Source organism: Polypterus senegalus, chromosome 13 (genome assembly GCF_016835505.1).
Source record: "Polypterus senegalus isolate Bchr_013 chromosome 13, ASM1683550v1, whole genome shotgun sequence".
Classification (NCBI taxonomy): Eukaryota; Metazoa; Chordata; class Cladistia; order Polypteriformes; family Polypteridae; genus Polypterus; species Polypterus senegalus.
This window is the reverse complement of record NC_053166.1, coordinates 124,202,415-124,225,922: the sequence shown is the minus strand read 5'-3', so window position 1 is coordinate 124,225,922 and position 23,508 is coordinate 124,202,415. Positions and strand designations below refer to the sequence as shown.

The window sequence follows — 23,508 nt, the reverse complement described above, 5'->3', positions numbered from 1 at the left end:
ACATACTCAAAGAGAGTATCAATCACAGACACAAAGACTGGCGTTTTATTCAGTTACACCTACGAACATTCTTTGTTAAACTTAGATTGTACACTAGTGTGACAATATCTGGAGTATTTGCGTGCAATTCTTTTCACCAGGTTATAAGACATAGCAGCACTCTTATGCGGTGTAGAGAAACTAAGTGCATCTTAAGACTTGAACATGCCCTACTCCAACAGCCTCGTTTAGCCACTAGCAGAGGGGACCTTATTGAGGTCTTCAAAATTCTCAAAATCATTAAGAAAGTAGATCCATCAGAATTCTTTCAAATTAACAGTGAATCTCATACTTGGAGACTAGTGTAAATTAAGGGACAGTGCTTTTAGGACCAAAGCCAGTAAGCATTTCTTTATTTAAAGAATTGTGGAAATCTGGCCCAAAATACCATGAGATGTACCTGAAGCAGAAACACGGACAACCTCTTAAAAAGAAAAAAAAAGTTCAGATTCAAGAAAATAAGTACAGTGTCTCATCCTATCGCCGAGTGCAGAAAGTAGTTAGTGTTGACTCCTACATGGGCAGAAGTACAGTACAGACTCTGAAACTACTGCACATATACTAGCACAAACAACTAAAACAAGAGGGGTGGAAGTTGAAGACGGAATCACATTACAAGTATGCAGGAATATGCATAAAGTTAAAAACTGAAAGTCAATGGAATCCTTCATTATTTCAAAGGCAATTTTGCAGTGTCAGTATCTATTCTTAAAAAAATATAAATGTCAAAACAAGGTACTGCTAATTCTGCTTACATTTTATTGGATTTTCAGTTGCACATGTTTTATACAGCACTACATCTTGCATGCTGAAAAGGTGTTAAATACAATTAAGATTTCCTCATTGCTCACAAGTTTAAAACTTGCCTCAAAGAACCTCATCTATTTCCACCTGGTAGGATTTTGTGCTCTTCCCAAGAATAAATGCACAACATTCTTTTAGAAGTGGCTTTCCTCATTCCCAATCACAAACAAGATCAATTTAGATGAACAAATCAATTTACTGTAAGTGCTTGTCTTTGAACGGACACCATGGGGTTAGGGTTTGTCATCCACAAGTAGAAAATTCATACTGAATGAAACTCGACCGGGGATCAAGCCCATTGAGGCACCTGCCTATGTCATATGTTAATACAATGTATAAAGTTAAATACTAAGTGTAAAGAGATGAAATACCAACACTGTTTACAAAGATTTTGCTAATCCAGAATTTTAGTTTATGTAAAGGCCATAGCCGGCCAACATTCTTTCCTGAAATCCAAAATGCCATTAAGAAGTAACAATTCCTTGGAAGAAAAAGAAAATTTGAAAATCGGTTCAACTCATTTTATCAGCACTTAATACAATTCTAATGATTTCAAAAGAGACAAATCCAAGAGCAAATTTTTTTATATATAAACACTGGAACATAGAAATATTTACATTCCTCAATAATATTCAGGTGCTCATTTTTTTTTCTTTTTGAAGACCGTGCAACTCCTACCCAGGAGTGTGCATAGAACATTTAAACCATATATACAACCCATTCACAAACACCAAAATCTCTGGAAAATTGTGCATTTCATCTGAGAACATGTACATGGAAATATGCAGAATTACAGGTCAGAGAATTATTCACATTTCAGTACCAAGACAACAAACAGACAGCAAGCGTACAACACTGTGTACATGTAAACATAAAAAAAAAAAAAAAAAAACATTGTCGCAGATATGAGTGGGCCACAATGCCCTTAGTATGCAACAAAGTTTTACAATCACTCACTTTTAATATTTGCTTCTACTTTCTTCTAAAAAACTATGAAGGTAACATTGTGGTAACCGATTCTTTGAATACCTGGAACTGACAAATGGCAGATACTGTAAGATGGTTTACATCAAGAGGAGATGCATATCTTTGATTTAATAAATGTATGATAATACATTACCTGAACCATGATTAGATTGTCCCTGCAACTGAGTGTCACCCCTTCAAGACATTTCCCTGCTTCAGGTTGATTTACTAAGAAATTTTATGCAATTAGAAAATAGCTGTCATAATTATTCAAATATTTAACAAATTTACAGCATCTGGCAGAATGAGCCAATAAATAAAGGTCTCAATTTAACATACTTTAAGATCTGCACAATAATAAAGCCTCTTTAGCTGCCTTCTATTATCAATTCTTCATTCTCTCTTTTTTGCACCAATTACTTCAATCTACAAAATAATTGTAAATCTTCGTAATGTTAAAAAAAAAAAATCAAGATGTAATGCTCATTCAGACCAGGTAGTTAAGGACATTATAGAATTAAAATAATTACAGTTACTTGAATTTCTTTTAAGGGTTGGTAGGGAGTTAATGTGTTGTATAATTATGGTAAAAAACACACAACATCTGGTCAGTGTCAATCTGAGAAATTTGTTACCAACAGCAGAAAAATTTCCTGACCGGGGTGCAAACCAAAGATCAGGATTTGACAAATTCAAATGACAAAATGTTATCCAAAACAAACATGGCAGTGGTCTAGATTGAACTGTTTTCCGGCACAGATATACACATAAAGGCGTAGACGGTACATAAATTGTCAGAGGTGTGGAATAAAGCTTTTAAACCTTAGTTCTGTAACTCAGAAGAAAAACACAAAAGGCACCTCTCTTATAGTACAGTACTGTGAATAGAGTGGCACAAACTCCTTTTATCTAAAAGTGCAACCATTGAAAGGGAGAATGAAAATGAGTGCAATACTGGCAGATCACAGTTAGAAACAATGTTCAAGTAAACTATTCATAGTTCCACATATACTGCTGTACAGTAGGTCATGGAATTAATGTTACTATTTAAAATTCATCACACCCTGGCTTGCACAATGACTCATCTGCAAAAGTAAACATAAATAATTGTGCCAGTTTTCTGAGGTGTCAATAGATCACCAGTTTTGGTATTGTGTCCCAAACTCCAAGGAGTAATAAGCATAGCAGTTGCATCCAAGAATTCAAAGTTTTTCACCTCCAGGGTTTGGCTTTCCAGGAGCATCCATTGTGGTACACCCAAAACAAAACCATTCAGTTTGGATTTATTGTGGACACTGCCGATTGGTGTTAGAACAGGACAGTCTGCTATAACTCTCAGATAATTAAGCTGGTTTTATGCCAGGCTCTAAAAACTGATACCCATTTCCTCCCCACTGTGTTCAGCTCCATTTTTCCTTTTTATTTGTCGGCGTACGTCTTGTCTGTGATTCTTCTTGGACAGCACTTGTGCCAGTACAGATACAGTGGAATTTGAATTTCTTCTTATTGTTCCTGATACTTCAGAAAGACCAATAGGGCTTGTAGCATTGACAGATGAGTACCCTGAGCTAAAGTCTCCTAAGCTTTCCCTTGTTTTTTGAAGGGATGACTTGCGAGTCCTGAAGATTCCTTTACACTCTTTTGCTCCTTCATTGTTAACACCTAGTTCAGGTAAGCAGCTCTCATCTTCACTCGACACACTGCAACAAACATGATCATTTGAACATGTTGCTTCCAAATCCAGCATTCCAACAGGAATGGTTACTGAAAAGAAAGAAAATCCAATTATATGCAGAAAACTAGGAAATATTCAAGTCCTTATACCAATATATTAGGGCACTCCTGCAGCTACTACTTTTTATTGTAAGTAATTTTTTCATATTTGGGTGACTGTTCCATGCGTTTAACTACCACTTTGTTATTGAATGCCCTCTTTATGCCCTCAGTGTGCAAGATTGACACACCAGGCTTCCCTCAATGCTATTTCTCTCGCTCTCTTTTTTTAATATTCTATTAACTACCTTTACCTGTGTGTTGCAAAGGTTTATAGCATGGAGACACAGTTGTTTACACATGCTGCCTATGCTTAAATTACATTCCCAACACTGTACAAATTCCATTCATACATTCACCTGGTGTCCCTGTACTAAGGTACTCCACATTGCCTTCTCTTCCGTATCCTTCCCATGTGCAAGTTAGCTTAAATGGGTACTTAAAATTAGACAAGTAGAATGACTGTAGCTGTAAGTGCAATTACTTTCTTACGGTTAGTCGGTTGGAGAATGCCACAGATACACCAGAGATTCAACTTTTTACAAAGCATGCAGATGAGGCTGAAGTACAGAATTCTCATCAACAATACTATAAGTATAACAGCAAAAGGGTTTGAATTATCAGTAAAATTAATAAATCAATAGAATCTCTCAAAAATTTCAACTACACAAAACAAACCCCACAACAACTGCATCTCAGGAACATGCATTTTTATCTCAAAGTAATCTGCTTTTACATAAAAAACACAATGAAAGTGGTGCAAACAATTGAGTGTTATGAAAGCACTCTGTAGTATGAAAAGTGGAATTAAATATATAACTATTTTAATATAAAAAAGCCATACAGCTAAAAATTGTGCCTATACTGTATGCACATAATTTTGCTTTCACATATTTAGTAATACATAATACTATATATACACACACTCTTCAAAAAATTCTGACATCATGAAGTAACTGTCAGAAGTTTTTACAATGACTGTCAATATCCAATAAACTATACACCTCTACAAGATAGTATTTCCAAAATATGCATCATCATGAAGCAAGATTTTGTTTATGTCAGTCACAATGTAACAAGTAATTATGGTGCCTAGCACAAGAAGAACAACTAATATAAGTTGCCCATTTTGTCCCACCAGGTTTGATTGCTGCTTTCAATAAATATTCTTAAAATGGAAAAAAGGTTTTTAGAATTGTATATCTAATAATGACTGTAAATGTATTCCCAGTAAATATGTTGGCATTTACAGAAAAAAAAAAAACAGTTTCCAGGCCATACAATGTCAGTATTTTTCCAACAGCAGTATTAGTAGTATAACCTATCTCCAACACTATAAGCACTTTAAAAATACACAATATAAATGCTGTATCAATTAAAAATATAACTATTTGGTATAATACAACTTCTAAATGAGGATCCACATTATGAGCACGAACTGCAACACTCTGAGCATTGAACATATACCCAGGGTAGGGGGGTAATCTTTTCAACAAAACCTCAAATTTATAAATGTTACACTTACTGTCCCCTTCCTCTGTCTCACTCTCCTGGTCACCTTCATATCCTGAAGAGGAACAGGATAAACTCCAGTCCAGGAAGTCACCCAATAAAGTCTCCTCTTGTGCGGAAAGTTCCGCTGTTGGTGTGACAAGAAGATTATCCCGATCTTCAGGAATATGTTCCTCTTTCCTCCTATAACACAATGCACTAATTGAAGGCTCAATGACTTAAACATGCTCCTAACTTAATTTCTCCCACCACACAATTAACATTCATATCATCCAGTCTTGTACAGATTGTAATGAAGTACTTCTCCAATTCTGAATAAGTTTGCCTGTCAAAAATTCAAGTAGGGTACAGTCAGTGACCCTCCCCATCAAAATATAGTCTTGGTGGCAGATATTTAGTTCCTGGTCTGTGACAAATGAACAACTTTAATGAATGAATTCCATGCAAGCCTTACTTACCTTTTGTTTTTACTGGATGGAGAAGTGAGGAATGCATGGATATCACCAGCAGATTTAGTGTTAGCGAGAGGAGGCTCAGATTTGCACAAGATATCTTCTTCCACTTCTAAAATTGCACACAATTCACTGAAGGCCATCACCTAGGAAAAGGTAGATGCATTTAATTTATATTGCCCATTATATTTCAATGTAGTGCATCAGCATTAAGCTAGAAAACAGTGTTATAAAACCTGTATGTGGTAGTACAATTAATTAGAGTATAAACAATTTTTCAAGCCTTTTATTAATTTCTTCATTTAAGCTTCTGCTTGCAAAATATACATGTAAACTTTTCGGCAGACAGTTTAAATCCATACACATTTATCCTTCTATATAAAAGCAGTCAGGATTTTCCTTCCGTCCGTTTCACGCACGCCCCGTCCATTTTGCAATGCACGATGGGATTTGTAGTTTAGTTTTTCCAGGTAAAAGACGATTTTCTACTCCAGACTGTGCAATATCTTATTCTTCTTAATTACTATATAAAAGCAGTCGGGATTGTCCTTCCGTCCCGTGAGTGGAAAGCGTAATGGTATTCCGCTTATCACAGACTTACTACTTGCAGCTTGCGGTACGAAGCAACATGATGTGAGCAGAGTTCTGGTGCTCCCATCATTCCCTTGCTTTTGTGCGCGATGCGCTGGAAAAATAGACAAAATTATGTCTCTGGAAATAACTAATGTTGGAGTACAAATGCCTCACCGCGTAGTAAATATCACGGGGGTTCAAAAGGGCGACCTCAATATAGAAAAAAAGTTTAAATTTCATCACAAAAACTACGAGTATTAAAGTAATGTAGGGAATCCTCGTAATATGATAAATTCATTTTAAAGCAAACATAACCATAATAAAAGAAGAGGATGTCAGAAGCAGTAAAAATGAAGATAACAGACACCTGCTGATTATACATCTTGTCAGTACACCTTGGTGCACCCTTTTATAAATGTAAGTGTCAAGCTCTAAAACAAAGGCACTGAAACTATGTAAATTTGTCATTAAGCCAAATATCGTCATGAATATTAAAACCACATTTTCCTCAGTTTTTTCTCAGCATGGCAGAATACTGCTCAAACACATGGAAAATCTCAAGTTCAGAGGCCAGAAATCTACCAATCATTTCACTTAACAATTGGCCCAATTGAAATAAAACAAAGTAAAATCAAAGTTAATAAATCAAAATGTCTTTACAAGAAGGAACATTGCTTATTAGTGAATGGGTTAATTATGTATAAAAACTAGAACAATTATCTAAATAAATGCATCAACAAATGAAAGGTCAAACAGCTGTGAAAGGAGCATGAATAGTAGGGTGGAGATAAAGAATGCCATTTCTTTTTTTATCTACACAGTGGCCAAATAAATCGATTTAAACATTGCTTCTCAAGTTTAAAACTACATTAAAACATAGTTCATTTGTATCATAGGCTCCAAAGGAAAAACATTTAACATTGAGCATTTAAATATTAATTGGAAATGGAACAGAGGCTACCTCATGGTTATTTAGAGGTTCTTAAAGGAGAGAGGGGAAAAAAAAAAAATCATTCATGATTTTAACATGGGGTGGCACGGTGGCGCAGTGGTAGTGCTGCTGCCTCACAGTTAGGAGACCCGGGTTCGCTTCCCGGGTCCTCCCTGCGTGGAGTTTGCATGTTCTCCCCGCGTCTGCATGGGTTTCCTCCGGGCGCTCCGGTTTCCTCCCACAGTCCAAAGACATGCAGGTTAGGTGGATTGGTGATTCTAAATTGGCCCTAGTGTGTGCTTGGTGTGTGGGTGTGTTTGTGTGTGTCCTATGGTGGGTTGGCACCCTGCCCAGGATAGGTTCCTGCCTTGTGCCCTGTACTAGCTGGGATTGGCTCCAGCAGACCCTCGTGACCCTGTATTAGGATTCAGCGGGTTAGAAAATGGATGGATGGATGGATTTTAACATTTGATATGAGATAAATCTGTATACCTCCTTTTAATTGTGCTAGGGTTAAAATAACTTCCTCTTTAACACCAACAAATGAAATAAAAATGTCCAAGGCATTGAGGCAGTACTAATGATTAAAAGTAGCAACTTGGTAGTCATCTGCCAATGCTTCTTAAAGGCGGACAAACTTAGTGAAGTAATACACAGTTCTAGCTAAGTCACATTGTAGGTATTACATTCAGGTCATGCCCAAGGGTTGACCCTTGAAAAGCTCAGCCTGTATATACTTAACGGTTTAGTAAAGAGCAGAATCTAAAAGGATTGAAATAAAAAAAAAAAAAAAAAAATTTCTGTAGAACTGTGATGCAAATTGAATTGCCAAAGGTGGAAAGCATTACTGCGATCAATGAGTTAAAATGTCAACCAATCACATTTGACATATTTCTAATACCCAAACAGAAAGGCTGGCAAACTTCAGATCAAGAGATGGTCACTTTTAACACCTCGTATTTGCAATATCTGTACATGGAGCTCAATAATTCCTAACAAATGCTAATATAATGTTTAGGACAGTTTAAAATATGAACTATTGAAGACAACTTCCTGGCCATTGGCAATGTCTCTGTAGTAAGGATGTCATCTGAACCAAATAGAAGGCTTCTCCATTAGCAGCAGAAGTGCCCTTTTCCGTATGTGCTACATTTGTGACTATGCACTCAATATAGCAGCAAAGAACTTATTAGGAAACGGTAGGAGAAAAATGCTTCAAGTCATTTAAAACAATGATCACAAAAGCTTTATTTTTTGTTTTATATAAAGATACTTAAGTCTAGGTAACATTGTAACATAAGCAACATTTAGGCTACTATTATTTAACAAAAGCTTATTAGTCTTTGCTTTACCATATAAATTATAATTGGACAAGTTTCAGTAACTGTTTTTTTCTTTAAAGCACAGATCACTTAATTCTGCCTGCTAAGACTGACTGGCTATTTTATAATAATTGCCCATTACTTGAAAATGAGCTAGTTCCATGCAGTCAATGTCTGCAGTTGGCAGGTGTGGGGAACGTGACCAGTTTTCATCAAGTTAATAGGCTTAAATTCCAAGACAGTGGAATAAATGGGGGTAAAAAGGGGCTAGTGATTTGAGGAAAGAATTGGTACATTTTACTTAATTGTAATGCACAGGTAACACAGGGTATAAACAGGTGAAGCAGTTAACACAAGACAAAAGAGTCTAGCATAAATATATAAACTGTCACCTCAATATAGAGCATGATAACAGAGCTTTCAAACTCCAACCAATATGCAAAACCAAAAAAGGTGTTACTTCTACAGCATGTTTCAAAAAATATCCTTTCTACATTAACCAAGCAAGCGGACTTACACCACAAATATTTCTTTCTTTAAATGAATTTGATGAAACAGCACATACCTTTTCTTTACTGATCTGCTGGTAAGAATCATCTTCAAATCTCTGCTGAACTCCAGTCAAAGACATACTTCTATTGTCCTTTGGTACTTCATCATGGAAGCTGTGAGAAAAGAAAAAAAAAAAAAAAAAGCATAATTAAAGAATTTGATACATATATGAGTGTGCACAGAGATAAACTGGAGCCCTGTCCAGTGCTGTTTCATGCCTTGCGCAAAGCACTGTTGTGATAGGGTCTGTCGCTCTGAAATCGTCAAATGAATTATGTAGGTTTGAGAAGGTCACCAAATCATAAAAAAGGAGGAAGAGGAACAGTGTGTGCTATCCAAGGCACTCTTAAAAGTATCAATATCTGCTAATACCCAAGAATGCAAAATAAAACAGCAGGTCAACTAATAGTTACAATAAGGTAAGTTTCCATGATGCAGTTGATCGATAGAGATAAAAGTCAGTGTGTGTGTATGTGTGTATATATATATATATATATATATATATATATAATTTATTATATATATAATTTATTATATATATATATATAATTTATTATTATTAATATATATATATATATATATATATATATATATATATATATATATATATATATATATAGTTGGATGGGAAGCGTCGGTGCACAGCCATTTTAAGATCTCTCCAGAGATGTTCAATCGGATTCAAGTCTGGGCTCTGGCTGGGCCATTCAAGAACATTCACAGAGTTGTCCTGAAGCCACTCCTTTGATATCTTGGCTGTGTGCTTAGGATCGTTGTCCTGCTGAAAGATGAACAGTCGCCCCAGTCTGAGGTCAAGAGCGCTCTGGAGCAGTTTTTCATCCAGGATGTCTCTGTACATTGCTGCAGTCTTCTTTCCCTTTATCCTGACTAGTCTCCCAGTTCCTGCCGCTGAAAAACATCCCCACAGCATGATGCTCCCACAACCATGCTTCACTGTAGGGATGGTATTGGCCTGGTGATGAGCGGTGCCTGGTTTCCTCCAAATGTGACGCCTGGCATTTACACCAAAGAGTTCAATCTTTGTCTCATCAGACCAGAGAATTTTGTTTCTCATGGTCTGAGAGTCCTTCAGGTGTCTTTTGGCAAACTGCAGGTGGACTGCCATGTGCGTTTTACTAAAGAGTGGTTTCCGTCTGGCCACTCTACCATACAGGCCTGATTGGTGGATTGCTGCAAAGATGGTTGTCCTTCTGGAAGAGTCTCCTCTCTCCACGGAGGACCTCTGGAGCTCGGACAGAGTGACCATCGGGTTCTTGGTCACCTCCCTGCCTAAGGCCCTTCTCCCCCGATTGCTCAGTTTAGAAGGCTGGCCAGCACTAGGAAGAGTCCTAGTGGTTTGGAACTTCTTCCACCTACGGATGATGGAGGCCACTGTGCTCATTGGGACCTCAATTTTGAGCTTCACGGCAAAGGCTGTGAATACTTCTGTACATGTGCTTTCTCAATTTTTTTATTTTTAATAAAATTTGCAAAAACCTCAAGTAAACTTTTTTCACATTGTCATTATGGGGTGTTGTGTGTAGAATTCTGAAGAAAAAAAAAATGCATATATACACACACACACACACACACATACATATTAGCAGACTGTAACAATATTGCGGTCTTGTATGTATGTTATCATCCAGATGACGCTCTGAAAGCTTTGCTTTTCCATCATTTTTACACTACTTTAAATGTATTTCGCGATTATATTTTGATTAAAATCTATATACTGTATATAAAATTCTTTTCACTTTAAGCACGGAAGGGCAGCGTCCACATTTCTCAGAATAATTTTTCCTCTTAAATCACAGGCACGTAGTACAAGGTTGTCAGGCAGAAATTTGCAGGATTGCATAGAAAATGTAATTTCTATAAAACAGCAGTCGTGTAGCGCCTTTCACAAGGGATCTGCTACCGAGAGATGATCCAAATACATTTAAGATGCTGTTAGTGCTACTTACCTGTTGTGTTATAGCGCCTTTAAAATGTACTTTTCCCAAAAGCACTCCAGTACTGCTCAATGTATCTTTACTTCTTACATGTTAATGTTTTACTGTTTAATAATTTATATACTACATTTTATTTTTTTCCCTTGCACTCAGTGAGCGAAGCCACTGGGTAATCAGCTATAAGGCCATTAAAAATAAAATTGCTTACTTATCTTAAATATATATACCATAAACATCCTATATATATTTTGTGGATTCAACAGCTCTCTTTGCAATTTTATATCTATCTATAAATACAGATATTAAAAAAAAAAAAACACACACCCAACGACACTGTTCAAAACAATTTGCTAAAATTCTTTGGTAAATCTTAACCATACAATATGTAAATTCTAAATCAAATAACCTTGAATGCAACATATAACAAATTAACTACATTAAATGACGGTTTCAGTATTAAAAAAAAAAAAATAAAAAAAAAAAATCTTTTGCTGATCTACAACTAGGTACCACGAAAGTAACATACCATTTCTTATGAAGACTGAGGACAGATATGGTCAAATCCTGAAGAGAAAACCCTGTGAATTCAGATAATTGGAAGGACCATGGGAGAGCTGTTAAAAATAAAACACATACATACTTTAAATGAATAATGATATAATGAGGTTACACATGTGTTGCTTGTGTATCTGTGGCTCTCATTCACAGTCATTAAATGCGTCATAGAGAGATTTCTGAAACATTTACTAGCTGCTGCACTTAACTCAAATGCAAAGAATAACATTTTTCATCCCAACCCCTCCTCCAACAATAATTATTTTGAGAATGTCAAAAAATATATTTCAAAGAATTTGTTTGGAGAAAACACATGTGAATGTTTCTCAATTAAAGAATGAAGGCTGTGCTGACAAGAAACCTTTTAGCATTTAGAGTACCGCACAAAAATATGGCCCACCCTTACCATATCCATGCAATATCCTAGTAAGCAAAAAAGCTGCCGATGCCAAAAGAGCAGGAGAAAAGAGCGAAAAGTTTGTGTGGAGCAACGACAGCTCACAGATGTATTTGAAAAGGTTTTCACTTCTCTTTTCCAGAGAACACAGAGACAACAACACTTCACCATAATCAAGAATAGTGGGCATCTGTTTTCAGAGGAAAAAAAAAACAAAACAAAAAACAGTTAAGTAAACATTAAAACATATTAATGTAAAAAACACTTTAATGGCTACCACATATAGTGCACACAGAGGGAAAAAATATTTTCTCAAAATGTATGTTACATCAGATTTATTCACAATGGCAAAATACGAAGTAGAGATATATTACTGTTATAGATCTGTGATATTAAGCCTAGTTAATGTATTACCCAATGTAAAAAAATAATTTTACCAAAAACTAAAAAGCAAATTATCCATTTTAAAAAGTTACACAAACACACAATAATCTCATCCGTCCTTTGAGCCCATACCAAATAATAATAATAATAAAAAAAAAAAAAAAAAAAACAACAACACTAAAAGGCACGCACCCGTATTTTGCCTTCAAGAACAGAGATGACTTCTCCCATCATTCTAACCAAATCTTCATACTTGTATGTGTTGTCCGTTAGCCATACTGCTTCTCTTATGGTAAGAATCTCTTTACTCGTATATCTATTAAAGGAACAAGAAAACAGTTACATTTTAATACTGGATGTGAAATCCATTTTGGAAAAACTGAAATGAGAGCATCAAGTGCTGCTTGGTAGCCAATCTGGAGGTGTCAACATGATAAAGGACAAGATGTGGCTTGCTGCACAATCTTATTCTTATTTTCATATATTCAAACTTCTTTAATTAAAATGCTAATAAAACAGATTGTCAGTTATCCCAATACACTCTGTTAGCAGCCTTGGAGTTGAATGTGATAGAAAGCTAACATTTACATAAAATGAAAAAAAAATACAGAATGTGACTGCTTGTCAAAATCATGATGCTAAAAATTGTTATGCTCAAACAGTTATTTTTTTTAGGACTAATAGAGTTTTGACATTAAAACGTTCCTGAAAACTTAAACCTAGGCCTTGCAATGTGTCAGGATCATCATTATCCATTCTTCAACTACATAAACAAATATAGCACGTCCAAGGTCTGCCACTAGCCTTCCCATTGAAAGAAAACAAAAAAATCCAATTTGTAATTTAAAAAAAAAAAATTGATTTATGCCATCCCTTACCTGAAACACCTTGCCTATATTTTGGAATAACTCTGCCTTTTTTTTTTTTTTTTTTAAAGCAAGGATTACAAGTTTCTCCTGCAGGTTATTCTTTTCAAGGTTATAATATTTTGTCTGTAATCACAGATTTCCACGGTCATTCAATTATAATACACAGTATTCTTTGCCAGAACATATGTTTTCTCACGATTTTTCATTTGAATTTAATCATTTAGTGCTGTTTTTCCAATTAACTTCTTTCACCACCAAAATTAAAATTTTTTGTTACAAGTACAACTGAAACCGTTTTTCTTTCAACTGTTTTAGAAATACACCTTTTATTAAGGACACAAAATAAAGGCCAACTGATGTAAAGTATTTGTCTGGAAAGCATTGCTTGATTAAAATTATTTCAATGTGAAGACATAAAACAATGAAATTGACTCACATCACACTTACCGTGTACAGATAACCATGCAAGCAATCCCTAGCAATTGCAGCCTAGTTTTATCAACACAGGAGACTAGTAAATAACGATCAACACAGGACACAGTTATGTGGAGGGTCAAACTGGAGAAGTCCTTCATTGTGGCAACTTCTACTAGCCAATCCACAAGAATGTACCTGAAGAAAATAAAGAAAAAAATATAATGAAATGTCAAGCATGCATATAAAACAACTAGGAAAAATAAAAGGCTGTCAGAAAAGTGTAATCCTGGGATTTGAAGAAAATTAAATAACTTTTGCCATATTTTACAATATCACTAAAAAAGCAAATTATGCCATAACTCACTGAGAAAAATATAGGCTGGACAGTAAAGAAATTTTAGGGCTGAGCAAAATTATCACATGCAGAAAAAATTTCAAGATAAGATAGTTATTTCAGATAAGGAAGGTAAAAACTAAACTTAAGGTAGTTATAATCACAGATAGTGGTGCCAGGGAATGGCAAAATTTCACAAAGAATACTTTGACTCTACTCGAAACAATAATGATCGTAGATCGTATAAGCTTGTAAAAAAAGCATACATACAATAGCCTCATTTACTCTGTGGTACAGCATAATGCCACCTACCTCATAAAGTTATTCACCCCATTCAGCTTGGATGGCTTGTTGAGAGCAGATGACTGAAAGATTTGAGACACCAAGTCACTGCAGCCTTTCTGTTCCAGACCCAGCTGGTTCCTGCTTACACACGCTCTAGCAAGTGCCAACTGGAAAACAATAAGTGTGGCATATTTCCTTATACTGGCAATAGAAAATAAATGACCATTTACCATCAAACAACAAGCACTGGACTGCATCCAATTATAGAGCTTTTTTGTTTCTGCTCTTCAATGGAATTAAAAATAGTACTACATGGCCAGGATACAGTAAAAAAAGCAGATATTGCATTTAAAAAAACATTTTAATCTCATTTAAGGAGAGAATTATTACAAATTCAACTGTAACCAGCAAAGCAAAATCTGCAAAATATTCTATAACCACCAGAGTGTAAACATATATAGGCGTGAGAGATTATATGCAAATACAGAACACTTAAAATTAAGTTACTTACCTGTGCTTCCCAGCAGCCTTTGGTAGCATAATCTCTGAGAGTTCGAAGGCTCTGAAGGTATCGTCCAGGATCAGATATCTTGAGTTAAAAGTAAATAAAAATATCCTTAAATAATGTAAACATGCACATACACCTCTTATGTACGGTTATCGGAATTTCTAATGTTACATGATTCAAAGCTGATCTCTCCACATGCATCTCCAGTCATACTACTGGAACAAAGGCAAGGCTTCTCATTCCACATATAAAGTAATTAAATATCAGCTTAATTTCTCCCATGGAAAAAATAAGCAAAGAAAATGCACTAAACAGCTACAGAATCAATCCTAATACAACGCAACCAACAAATACCACTTCTGGCTTAACCAATTTTTTTCAGTCAGTTTTACTTTACCACTCTAAAGATTCTGGAAACATGGCTATCACTTAAAAGTTTCTCTGATGTTACCAATTGAAATTTCCTATTGGGAGCTTGCATTTCCCCTACAGTATATCCCAAAATAGGTGAACATCGTGTCTAAGATAGTTACTCTTTCCACAGCAGCCACATTGCTAATGGAAGCACTACCATCAGCAGTCCGCTTCTTTTGTTTTTGCACCAATCATTTGGGAAATAAAGCTCAACCTTTGCAGGCTGCATCATGATCACTGGTAATCAGTCCTACTATAGCTACATGGTAAGCAAACCTGGAAACACTTACTGAAGATACCTAATCATTATATCCATGCATGCTTATTTCTGTTGAAAGTACAGTTCTGACATTTTCGAAAAGAGTAAATCGGTCAAATAAGGAGCTAATGCAGCATTTGATGAATTAGGAAGAATGAATTGAGGGAAAATAATAATCAGAATAAAACTGATGCACATTTGTGTTAGCTCCATTAATTTTCCCTTTCAATTTCTGATGCAATATTAAACTTCCTGGTATCCAGAGGTGGAACAAACATTTTATTTGAACAGGTCTTTCCTTTTACTGGGTCATATAAACTTACATACTTGTGCATCACAATTATGGACATGTTCATATTTTAGACAAGTGGAACATTCATAGGAAATATACTGTATATATTAATTCCTGAACACAAAAATATTTTGGCTATTGTCCATTTTCTTTAAAATAGTTATCTACACATCAACCTTGAAAATGAACTAGGAAATCACTGGGGAAACTTACTGCCATCTTGCGGGTAGAGTCCCAGAGCAGAAAAGAACTTTGCAGACATCCATGTTTAGAGGATTCCTCTAGCATTGCAAGAGCTTTGTTGCGCTTGTCTTCATCCTAAAAAGTAAATGAAAGGGATAATACACAGAAGACACTACAAATGTCATATTTAAAAATGTACACTACTTAAAGCACAGCATATATCCCAGATATTTTTATCTTGCATATTATTATATCTGGCATAGTTGCCACACACATTTTACCAGACCTTTCTATGCCCAATTATTTACTGAAGCTATCATTTTGTACATGCCACCCCTTTCAGTTTTCTTCGGTTTAAATTTGTTTTCCTTTTAGAAAAGTAGTTACATTTGCAGCAGCGGCCAAGTTCAAGTTAGAAGATCTCAAAATGCAGCTAGCACAATTCTCCTTTTTAATGGAAGATTATGGTTTCTAATTAATTTCAATAATGAGAAAAGACACATCAGAAACATATTGAATTTAAACCCAAAATCCATACATATTGTAATATGAGATTATGCTAACAGACACTATGTTTTTACTCTTGGTAATGTGCCCTCTGTTGCACATTTTTGTAACGCCCTGTACAGTTTTCTAAGGTCTAAACTGAGGAGAAATAAAAACACACAACATTGTGACTTCAACAGAAAATAAAAAAAGTATATTTAAAATTTAAAAGTTCAATTGTCAGATTGGCTGGAAAGAAAACCTTCTGAAACACCTCACATTTAGTGCAAAGTATGCTAATTACCAATTTAGGAAATTAAACGATAGTACTACTTCTTTGTTTCTCCTTGTAATTTCTGAATAACTGGCTATTTTTATAATTTACACTTTACTGCCCAGTTTTTTACGTTTTACTCTCAATTCTTCCAAATCTTTACTTATGTTTCTATACCATCCCAGAGATTGTAACAAAGTATTTTTAGCTTTAGTTTAAGTAGAAGTATGAGGTTATATTAGAGTGCTGCTCATAACGTAATATGTATACACAATGGTCTCCTTTTTTATGTCACTTTACTAGACGTTTGCTACTATGGACTTTTTCGCCGTTTTAATACAATCATTTTACTTTTGCAACTGCATGATGCTTTAATATTATATTTACATAATTTGTCTTCATTCCCTTTTCTATTTCTTTGTCTACTGTAAAACCACACTGCATGCTATTACATTTTGCTGCATAATATTACAGTGTTAAATACCAGTGAATGCCACACATGGACCACTGCTCATAAGACAAGAAAATTCGATCAGTTATCAAAATTGTAATTTTTCTGGGACATAAATATAGTGAGATTATATACTTAGCTACACTTATACATGATACAACAGATAGTGCTATGAATGCAGCAAATAGTTATCTGAACCAATGTACTCAATTTAAGCAACAAGACATTCTTCAATCCACTTCATTCAATTCAAGGACCTGGAATAAATCCTTTTATGCCTCAACAACTTTAAAGTTAATTTATATCTTTAACTACAACTCTTTCCTGCTTTCCATTTCATAAATAAGAAACAACTGCAAACATTCCACAATATTCAGTTATGAAAGTGATTGCCTCGTGTAAGAAACGATATATCTTAAATTAACATCTACTAATAAATTACCTAAATCTAAACATGACAGAAAAAAAAAAAAAAATTCTAAAAAGAATACGCAAAAGAAATACTTACATCAAAGAGCAGAAGCACTCTGGCCAAACAGTGCAAAAGGATTCCTTTCATTGACTTAAAACAAAAAAAAAAAGTCATTTATGGTACATTCAACCATTTAACCGATATTAAAAATAAAAGTAACAACAAATACAGGAATATTGCACTGTAGTCCATAAATATCAAAAGAGAATGGTCATTCTTACAGGCCAAGCCAAGCTTTCTTGCTTCATACTTTCAAACACTACAGCTTTGCAGCAGCTACCAGTTGGAGACCAGGGTGGTCTTATGAACAGCCAGGTGAAAGGTTCAGGAGGTATCCGCAAGCTCTCAGCAAGGCTAAAATAGTGAGAAGCCTTTTCTCCACACACCTCTGCACGTCCCTCATCACTTACAGATGCTATTGACAAAGCAAAAACAATAAATAAATAAAAAAGGGTAAACTCAACTATGTTAATAAAATTTAAGGAGGAATTTAACAGGTGGATTCTTTTGAGAAGAGAGGTAAAAACACGCCATAAAAGACTTGGGGAAAATCTTTCACATTTAAAATTATAATATATAATTATGTTGTAAAAGAAATTTGTACTTTCTAAATAGGAATTCAGGTATATGCCTTAGCATGACAGGATGTTAAACACTAAATTTTAAAACTAGTCAAGGAATCACAGAGAAGTAAAGAAAGAAAAGAAAAATACAAACACTTACGCCCTTCATTGTAAAGGTAAGCAATGCCTAATTTAACTGCTGCGCCAAAATTTCCACTGTGTGCAGCACTGTTTAAAAACACAATGGGAAACGTAACAATTAAGTATAAAACTGAGTATTTCTAATTATATTTAATAACAATTATTAGAAATAACTCTCAAAAAGAAACAATATTCCAAAATTACAATCATTCTGTAGAAACCATACAAAACACAAGAGATAACAGTTAATACAGTGCTGATGCTCAAATCTAAATTCAGAATTACATATTTTAAGGTCATTTTAGCATACCGTTCAAAAATCCAGATATTCTCTGGTGATGGCCACACATCTTGAAATCTGGCTCTTGCCCAAACACTTGTGTGACTGTCGATGAGATCTCGAAGACGTGAGTGTACCTGATAAATAGACAGAATGAGAAGTCTAAACATAATGTATTGAATAGGTCTATTTAGGAATAGCTGTAGCAACATTTAGGGATCCTTTAATGTTGAATAAGAATGTGCTCTTTGAATAACTAATTAACCCAGACAAAAAAAGCATACAAGTTAAAGGCATGTGCAAATTGAGCTTTAATGTCTTTCATTATGATTTATGTCATATGAATCATGACATAAATCAATTTGTTCAAGCTTTATAGTTACATACCAATTGATTTTAATATTTTGATCAATTTCTATTGTCCCTATCTTATACTTCTTAATTACAGAAAAAATGCCATTTGCTGAACATTTCTACAAATTACAACAAATTTCTTACAAGAATAGTGCTAGCTCTACAATGTAGAATCTAGAAAATACTATCAAAGTTACCATGTATGCCTTAGCTATTACTTATAAAGCAGCTTGAAGGCTCCAAAGAAAGTGTAAAAGAAAACACTAAGGAAGTTTTTAAAGGAAATCATTTACACTGTACAAATGTGCAGTTTCAACACAAAAAATAAACCTATGACAGATGAAGGACTAATCTATAAAGGATTCTAACTTGTTTAATTTGTAACGTATACACTTTTTGAAGAGTTTTTGTTTAAAAATAATTTAAAAATATGTTTATCTTAAAAAAAAATAAGAGACAAAAAGAACTGTAATAAACATATTTCTGGTACCATTCAAAGTATAAAGACATCAGTAAGTAACACACAACCTTCTGTCAGAATTAATTCTAGTACACATTATTTAGAGCTTTGGAGCTGAAAATTGGAAGGCTTGAATCTATTAAATAAAATTCAAGGATGAACAATGAGGACTGCTTCTTAAAAAAAAAAAAACACACACACAGGCAAAGGGGAATATTTAAAAAGGCTTTAGTATGGTTTATCAGTGGAAAAATAAAGGCAAGTACTTTCAAGATGGAAACTCCAACACTCTTCACAGATACTCTGGAACAAATCATTCTACTGGAGCTGAACACTATGGCAGTTTTCAAAAACCATCCAAATCAGACATTGGAGCATCTTATCTATTAACTGAACAAATAAACCTGGTAAATGGAATAGCATCTTGTCACTAAAGTTTTAAGGTGTGTCCTGAGCTTCATTGAAGTGGCTATTGCTGAAAACATCAAGTTACATAACAAAAATAAGACTCAAAAATGTTAAATGACCCACAAAGTCATTCTCAGTATTCACTGTAGGTAACTAGCATAAGGGAAGTTAATCTATAAAATGGGCCTTTTGCTAGACCTCTTGTAATAATTTATTTGTAATGTTATTAAAGAAAAAACAAAACTAATCATCTTATGATATGTTTTACATGAATGATTAAAGTGTCAAGGAAGCGTTTCACAACTTTTGTATAAGCTTAAATAAAATTGAAAGCATGCAATTTTTAAAAACAAATATTAGGTAATTTTTGAAGTTAATCAACTGTTTGTTATTTACATATCAAGTCTATAATAAGCACAATGAATCAAATGTTATTTTCTGAATTGGTGAGCGATGAACAGAATGAATATCCGCACAGCACATCCATAGCCAAGTCATTCAGGAACTTACACCCACACAAAGATTGATTTAAAACAAATCAATGAAGAGAGACTTCTCTGAATAGACAAGCAACCGCTTCCATCCAAGAGATGAGTGGGAGTAGTTTGTTGGCGTACTTTTAAAACGTAAACTTCTACAAGAATAATGCCACCCTCGTGCGGTTAATTAGAAGTTTAAAATGTAGACGGGCCAAAGACTAGACAAAGTTAAGCAGATTATTATTTTTTTCATTTATCAAAATCTGAAGATATGAAAAGTAGTCAGCAAATGTATACATTCACACCTGTTTGGTCTCCATTTTCCCAAGTGTACAAGCACCCAACACCTAAAAAAAATTAGCAAATAAACAAATAAAGTGGTGTGTAGCTCATATGGTAATAAGGGAATACTCCATTTTGGTTAAACTGTGAATCAGTGCCAATCATCCAACACAGAGAACCACCACATACCTCATCACATAGTTTTACTGTATATACCTAAGCACTAATGTTTAGTTAAGGCGAGTGTAGTACCTTGCAGCCGTTAGTTGTATGGAGTACTCAGATTGTGACAGGGAGTTTACATATTAATCCAGATGAATTCCCTCTGCCTAACAATCTGCAATATAATCATACTGGATCGTTGTTGATTGCATAATGTGAGAAATGTTTAAACAATCTACTTGTTTCTTGACAATGACAGGAAATGTTTAGTAATATATTAGCCTGAAGAAATAACGGTCTGTGAAAATGATAAAATGAAATGCAGCTAATTCATAAGGTAATAAACAGCTCATCTAAATGCAGATATATTTAATCTGCACTCAAGAATAGTCAAGTGTTAATAGCTCCTGAAATACCCCTCAGCCTGTCCAATCACCACTGTGAATTTTGTGCAGTTAAATTCAGTATCTCTTTTCTCGCTTTCTCAATATGCTAGTTGAAAGCACACCAATTTATGAGATTGAGCAGTTATAAAAATTGACTAAAGAGGCCGATGTCCTGTGATAAACTTCATCATGCAAACAAAACAGTGGGCTCTTGTAAATGGTTTTCTACATTCAGATTATTCAAACATACGTGTACACACACATTACACAGAGAACATATGACCTGAATAACATACTGTATGTACTATGTTTTACAATTCTTTTGGAATTATAGGCAATATAAACAAACACCTGCCAAAACCTCATAACTGGTGTCATACTTTATGAGCATGTCAATAGTAACAGCCCTGAATCCATCACTTCATCCACGTTTTGACCCACTTAGTCAAGTGCAGTGTCACAGAAAGGTGAAGTCAGTTCTGATAGAAATTCCCAGGAACCAATGGGGTTAACCAACTGATGCCAATTATATCAATAAACACATCACCACCATGCTGAAGAACAAATAAATGTGCTGCAAAATAAATTTGTAGACTAGTGCTTTACTATGTAGAGTTCTCTTAAGAAATATTACCACCATGATGCCCAATCTGTGCTTAAGTTTCCATAATTATTATTTTATTTAAAATTCTCACACCACAAGTTTGCTAAGAAATATTGCACATTAACTCACCAGCCGAACAGACGGTAAATCCTCAGCTGAAAGACACTGCAAAATGTAAAGAAGTACATCTTCTGGGAGAGTCAACAGAGTCTTTACAGGAATACGCTTCTTCACACGCCTTTTTGTTGGCGCCGGGTAACATGATGAACATCTACAATGTACTGTAAAGGCATGTATATAGAAATTAATGTTACATAAAACCTTTTTGGAATACAGGGATAATAAACCAAGGATCTAATCATGGGCAGTCACATAACGTCTGTTCATCATTTATAATCATAGCATTTTAGTTTTTACAACTACAAGATTTAATCTTCATGATGTGCCAAAAAAAGGATTTTAAGGACTACTAAAATTAACTATTATTATTGACAGAAAAGAGTAAATAAATAAAAAAAAGATTGTCGCCTGTAGATGAACAGCAAATGTTCTAAATGCTGGCTCCCTCGGGTTTCCCTCCTTAGTGAACAGTTCAGTTTTTGCAAAGCTGTACACATTAACTGACAGTTGAAAGTCACATTGTGGGCATGTCATTTCTAATTGATACCGAAATGATTTAAGAATAGAGTAAATAGCAGTCAACAAGTAGCAAACAGTTCTTAACATTTTCTTCTAATTTGTATACATGTCCAAAGATGAAAACAACTGTTAACTGTACACTCAACTAATAATTCATTACCAGAAATGGAGAAGCACATAAATACTATTTAGCCCATTGACTGCGTTTTGTTGACCCTGTTTAATGATATTTTGGCGGTGCACTTTTTCAAAATTCGCTAAGTTATAACTGCACCGATGACTTACATCACGTAAAGACGATTCGCTTCAAGGAAAAAAAATAAAACTTACATAGTATAACCGGCTAATTTTTGTAGATTATAAAAAACAAAAATTATGTGTATTACTTGTCACATACAAAACAGAAATATATCTCTACAACCAACATATTTCACTTGCTCATTCGATCGTCTGCTTAAAATACGAGAATGTTACGAGCATAAGAAAGTTATTGGTACATTCCTGCACACTTACCGCCTACTTTCATTTCAATAAGTCGATCTGGCTTGGTATCTCGGGTATTAATCAATAAGCACTTATTTTTCTGCACCTAAACAATTTCACTATTCGATAGACACACCACTCTGTACACTGAATTCCATTCCCCTCATACCACTACCCACTGAAGTCACCCTCCCCCGACACCACCCGCGCTTGCAGTTTAAACATCAACTTGCCCTTCCTAATGGCTGACGCCTGGGTCCACCTCCTTTGAGTCACACTTGTGATTGGATTGGCCAAGATTTCTGAATGTTCATTGGTTCCCGCGGATGTGGAAGACCCAATCCCTTCTTATGTCTGTGCTCATTGGTCGTTCGCCTCGGAAGCGATTTCGAAACGGCGGCGTGTAGAGCCTTATGGGAATTCTATTTGATTTTTTTCATAGAGTTAACTTGTCTCATTTAAAGAGCTTGTGCACGTGACAAGTCGCTAGTGAGCCAAGCGCGGGCTGTTTTACCGCCTGTATTATTTTTTAAATAAACCTTATATTTTTGTATATCTTACATATCCGCGACTTCAGAGCGGCACACTAACAGTATGAGGACACGGTGTAAATACGAGGGGACAATAAAACATCATTACAGCGTAAAAATGCAGACGCAAAACAACATTTTAAAATTTTAACCTAGGTGTTTATATTTAAATACGGTAACCGAGATCTCAGCCAATCTACATCTTTAGTGCAGCACATTAAATTGCTCGTGCCTGGAAAGCGACACGAAGTGAGGTGCAAGTCACGATTCGGAGAAAT

General features: G+C 34.9%; 1 protein-coding gene across 1 annotated transcript; it reads right to left on the bottom strand.

Moving 5' to 3' along the window:
- Positions 1–1,998: 1,998 nt before the first annotated feature.
- Positions 1,999–22,912, bottom strand: ccnf (cyclin F). The gene is made up of 17 exons (XM_039775546.1): positions 22,731–22,912; positions 21,708–21,859; positions 18,474–18,580; positions 18,183–18,250; positions 17,681–17,874; positions 17,496–17,549; positions 15,807–15,911; positions 14,632–14,709; positions 14,148–14,287; positions 13,532–13,696; positions 12,408–12,531; positions 11,841–12,021; positions 11,406–11,493; positions 8,938–9,037; positions 5,553–5,692; positions 5,108–5,277; positions 1,999–3,573 (listed from the first exon to the last, which is right to left on the bottom strand). The coding sequence occupies exons 1-17, from the start codon at positions 22,741–22,743 to the stop codon at positions 3,176–3,178; spliced, it is 2,277 nt and encodes a 758-aa protein (XP_039631480.1). The 5' UTR covers positions 22,744–22,912; the 3' UTR covers positions 1,999–3,175.
- Positions 22,913–23,508: the final 596 nt, after the last annotated feature.

Coding starts and splice junctions, on each gene's coding strand:
- ccnf (XM_039775546.1), bottom strand. Junction 11,494..11,840: donor TAGGATATTGCATGGATATG/GTAAGGGTGGGC, acceptor TATTTTTAACAG/CTCTCCCATGGTCCTTCCAA. Junction 9,038..11,405: donor CTCAGTCTTCATAAGAAATG/GTATGTTACTTT, acceptor CTTTTCTCACAG/CTTCCATGATGAAGTACCAA.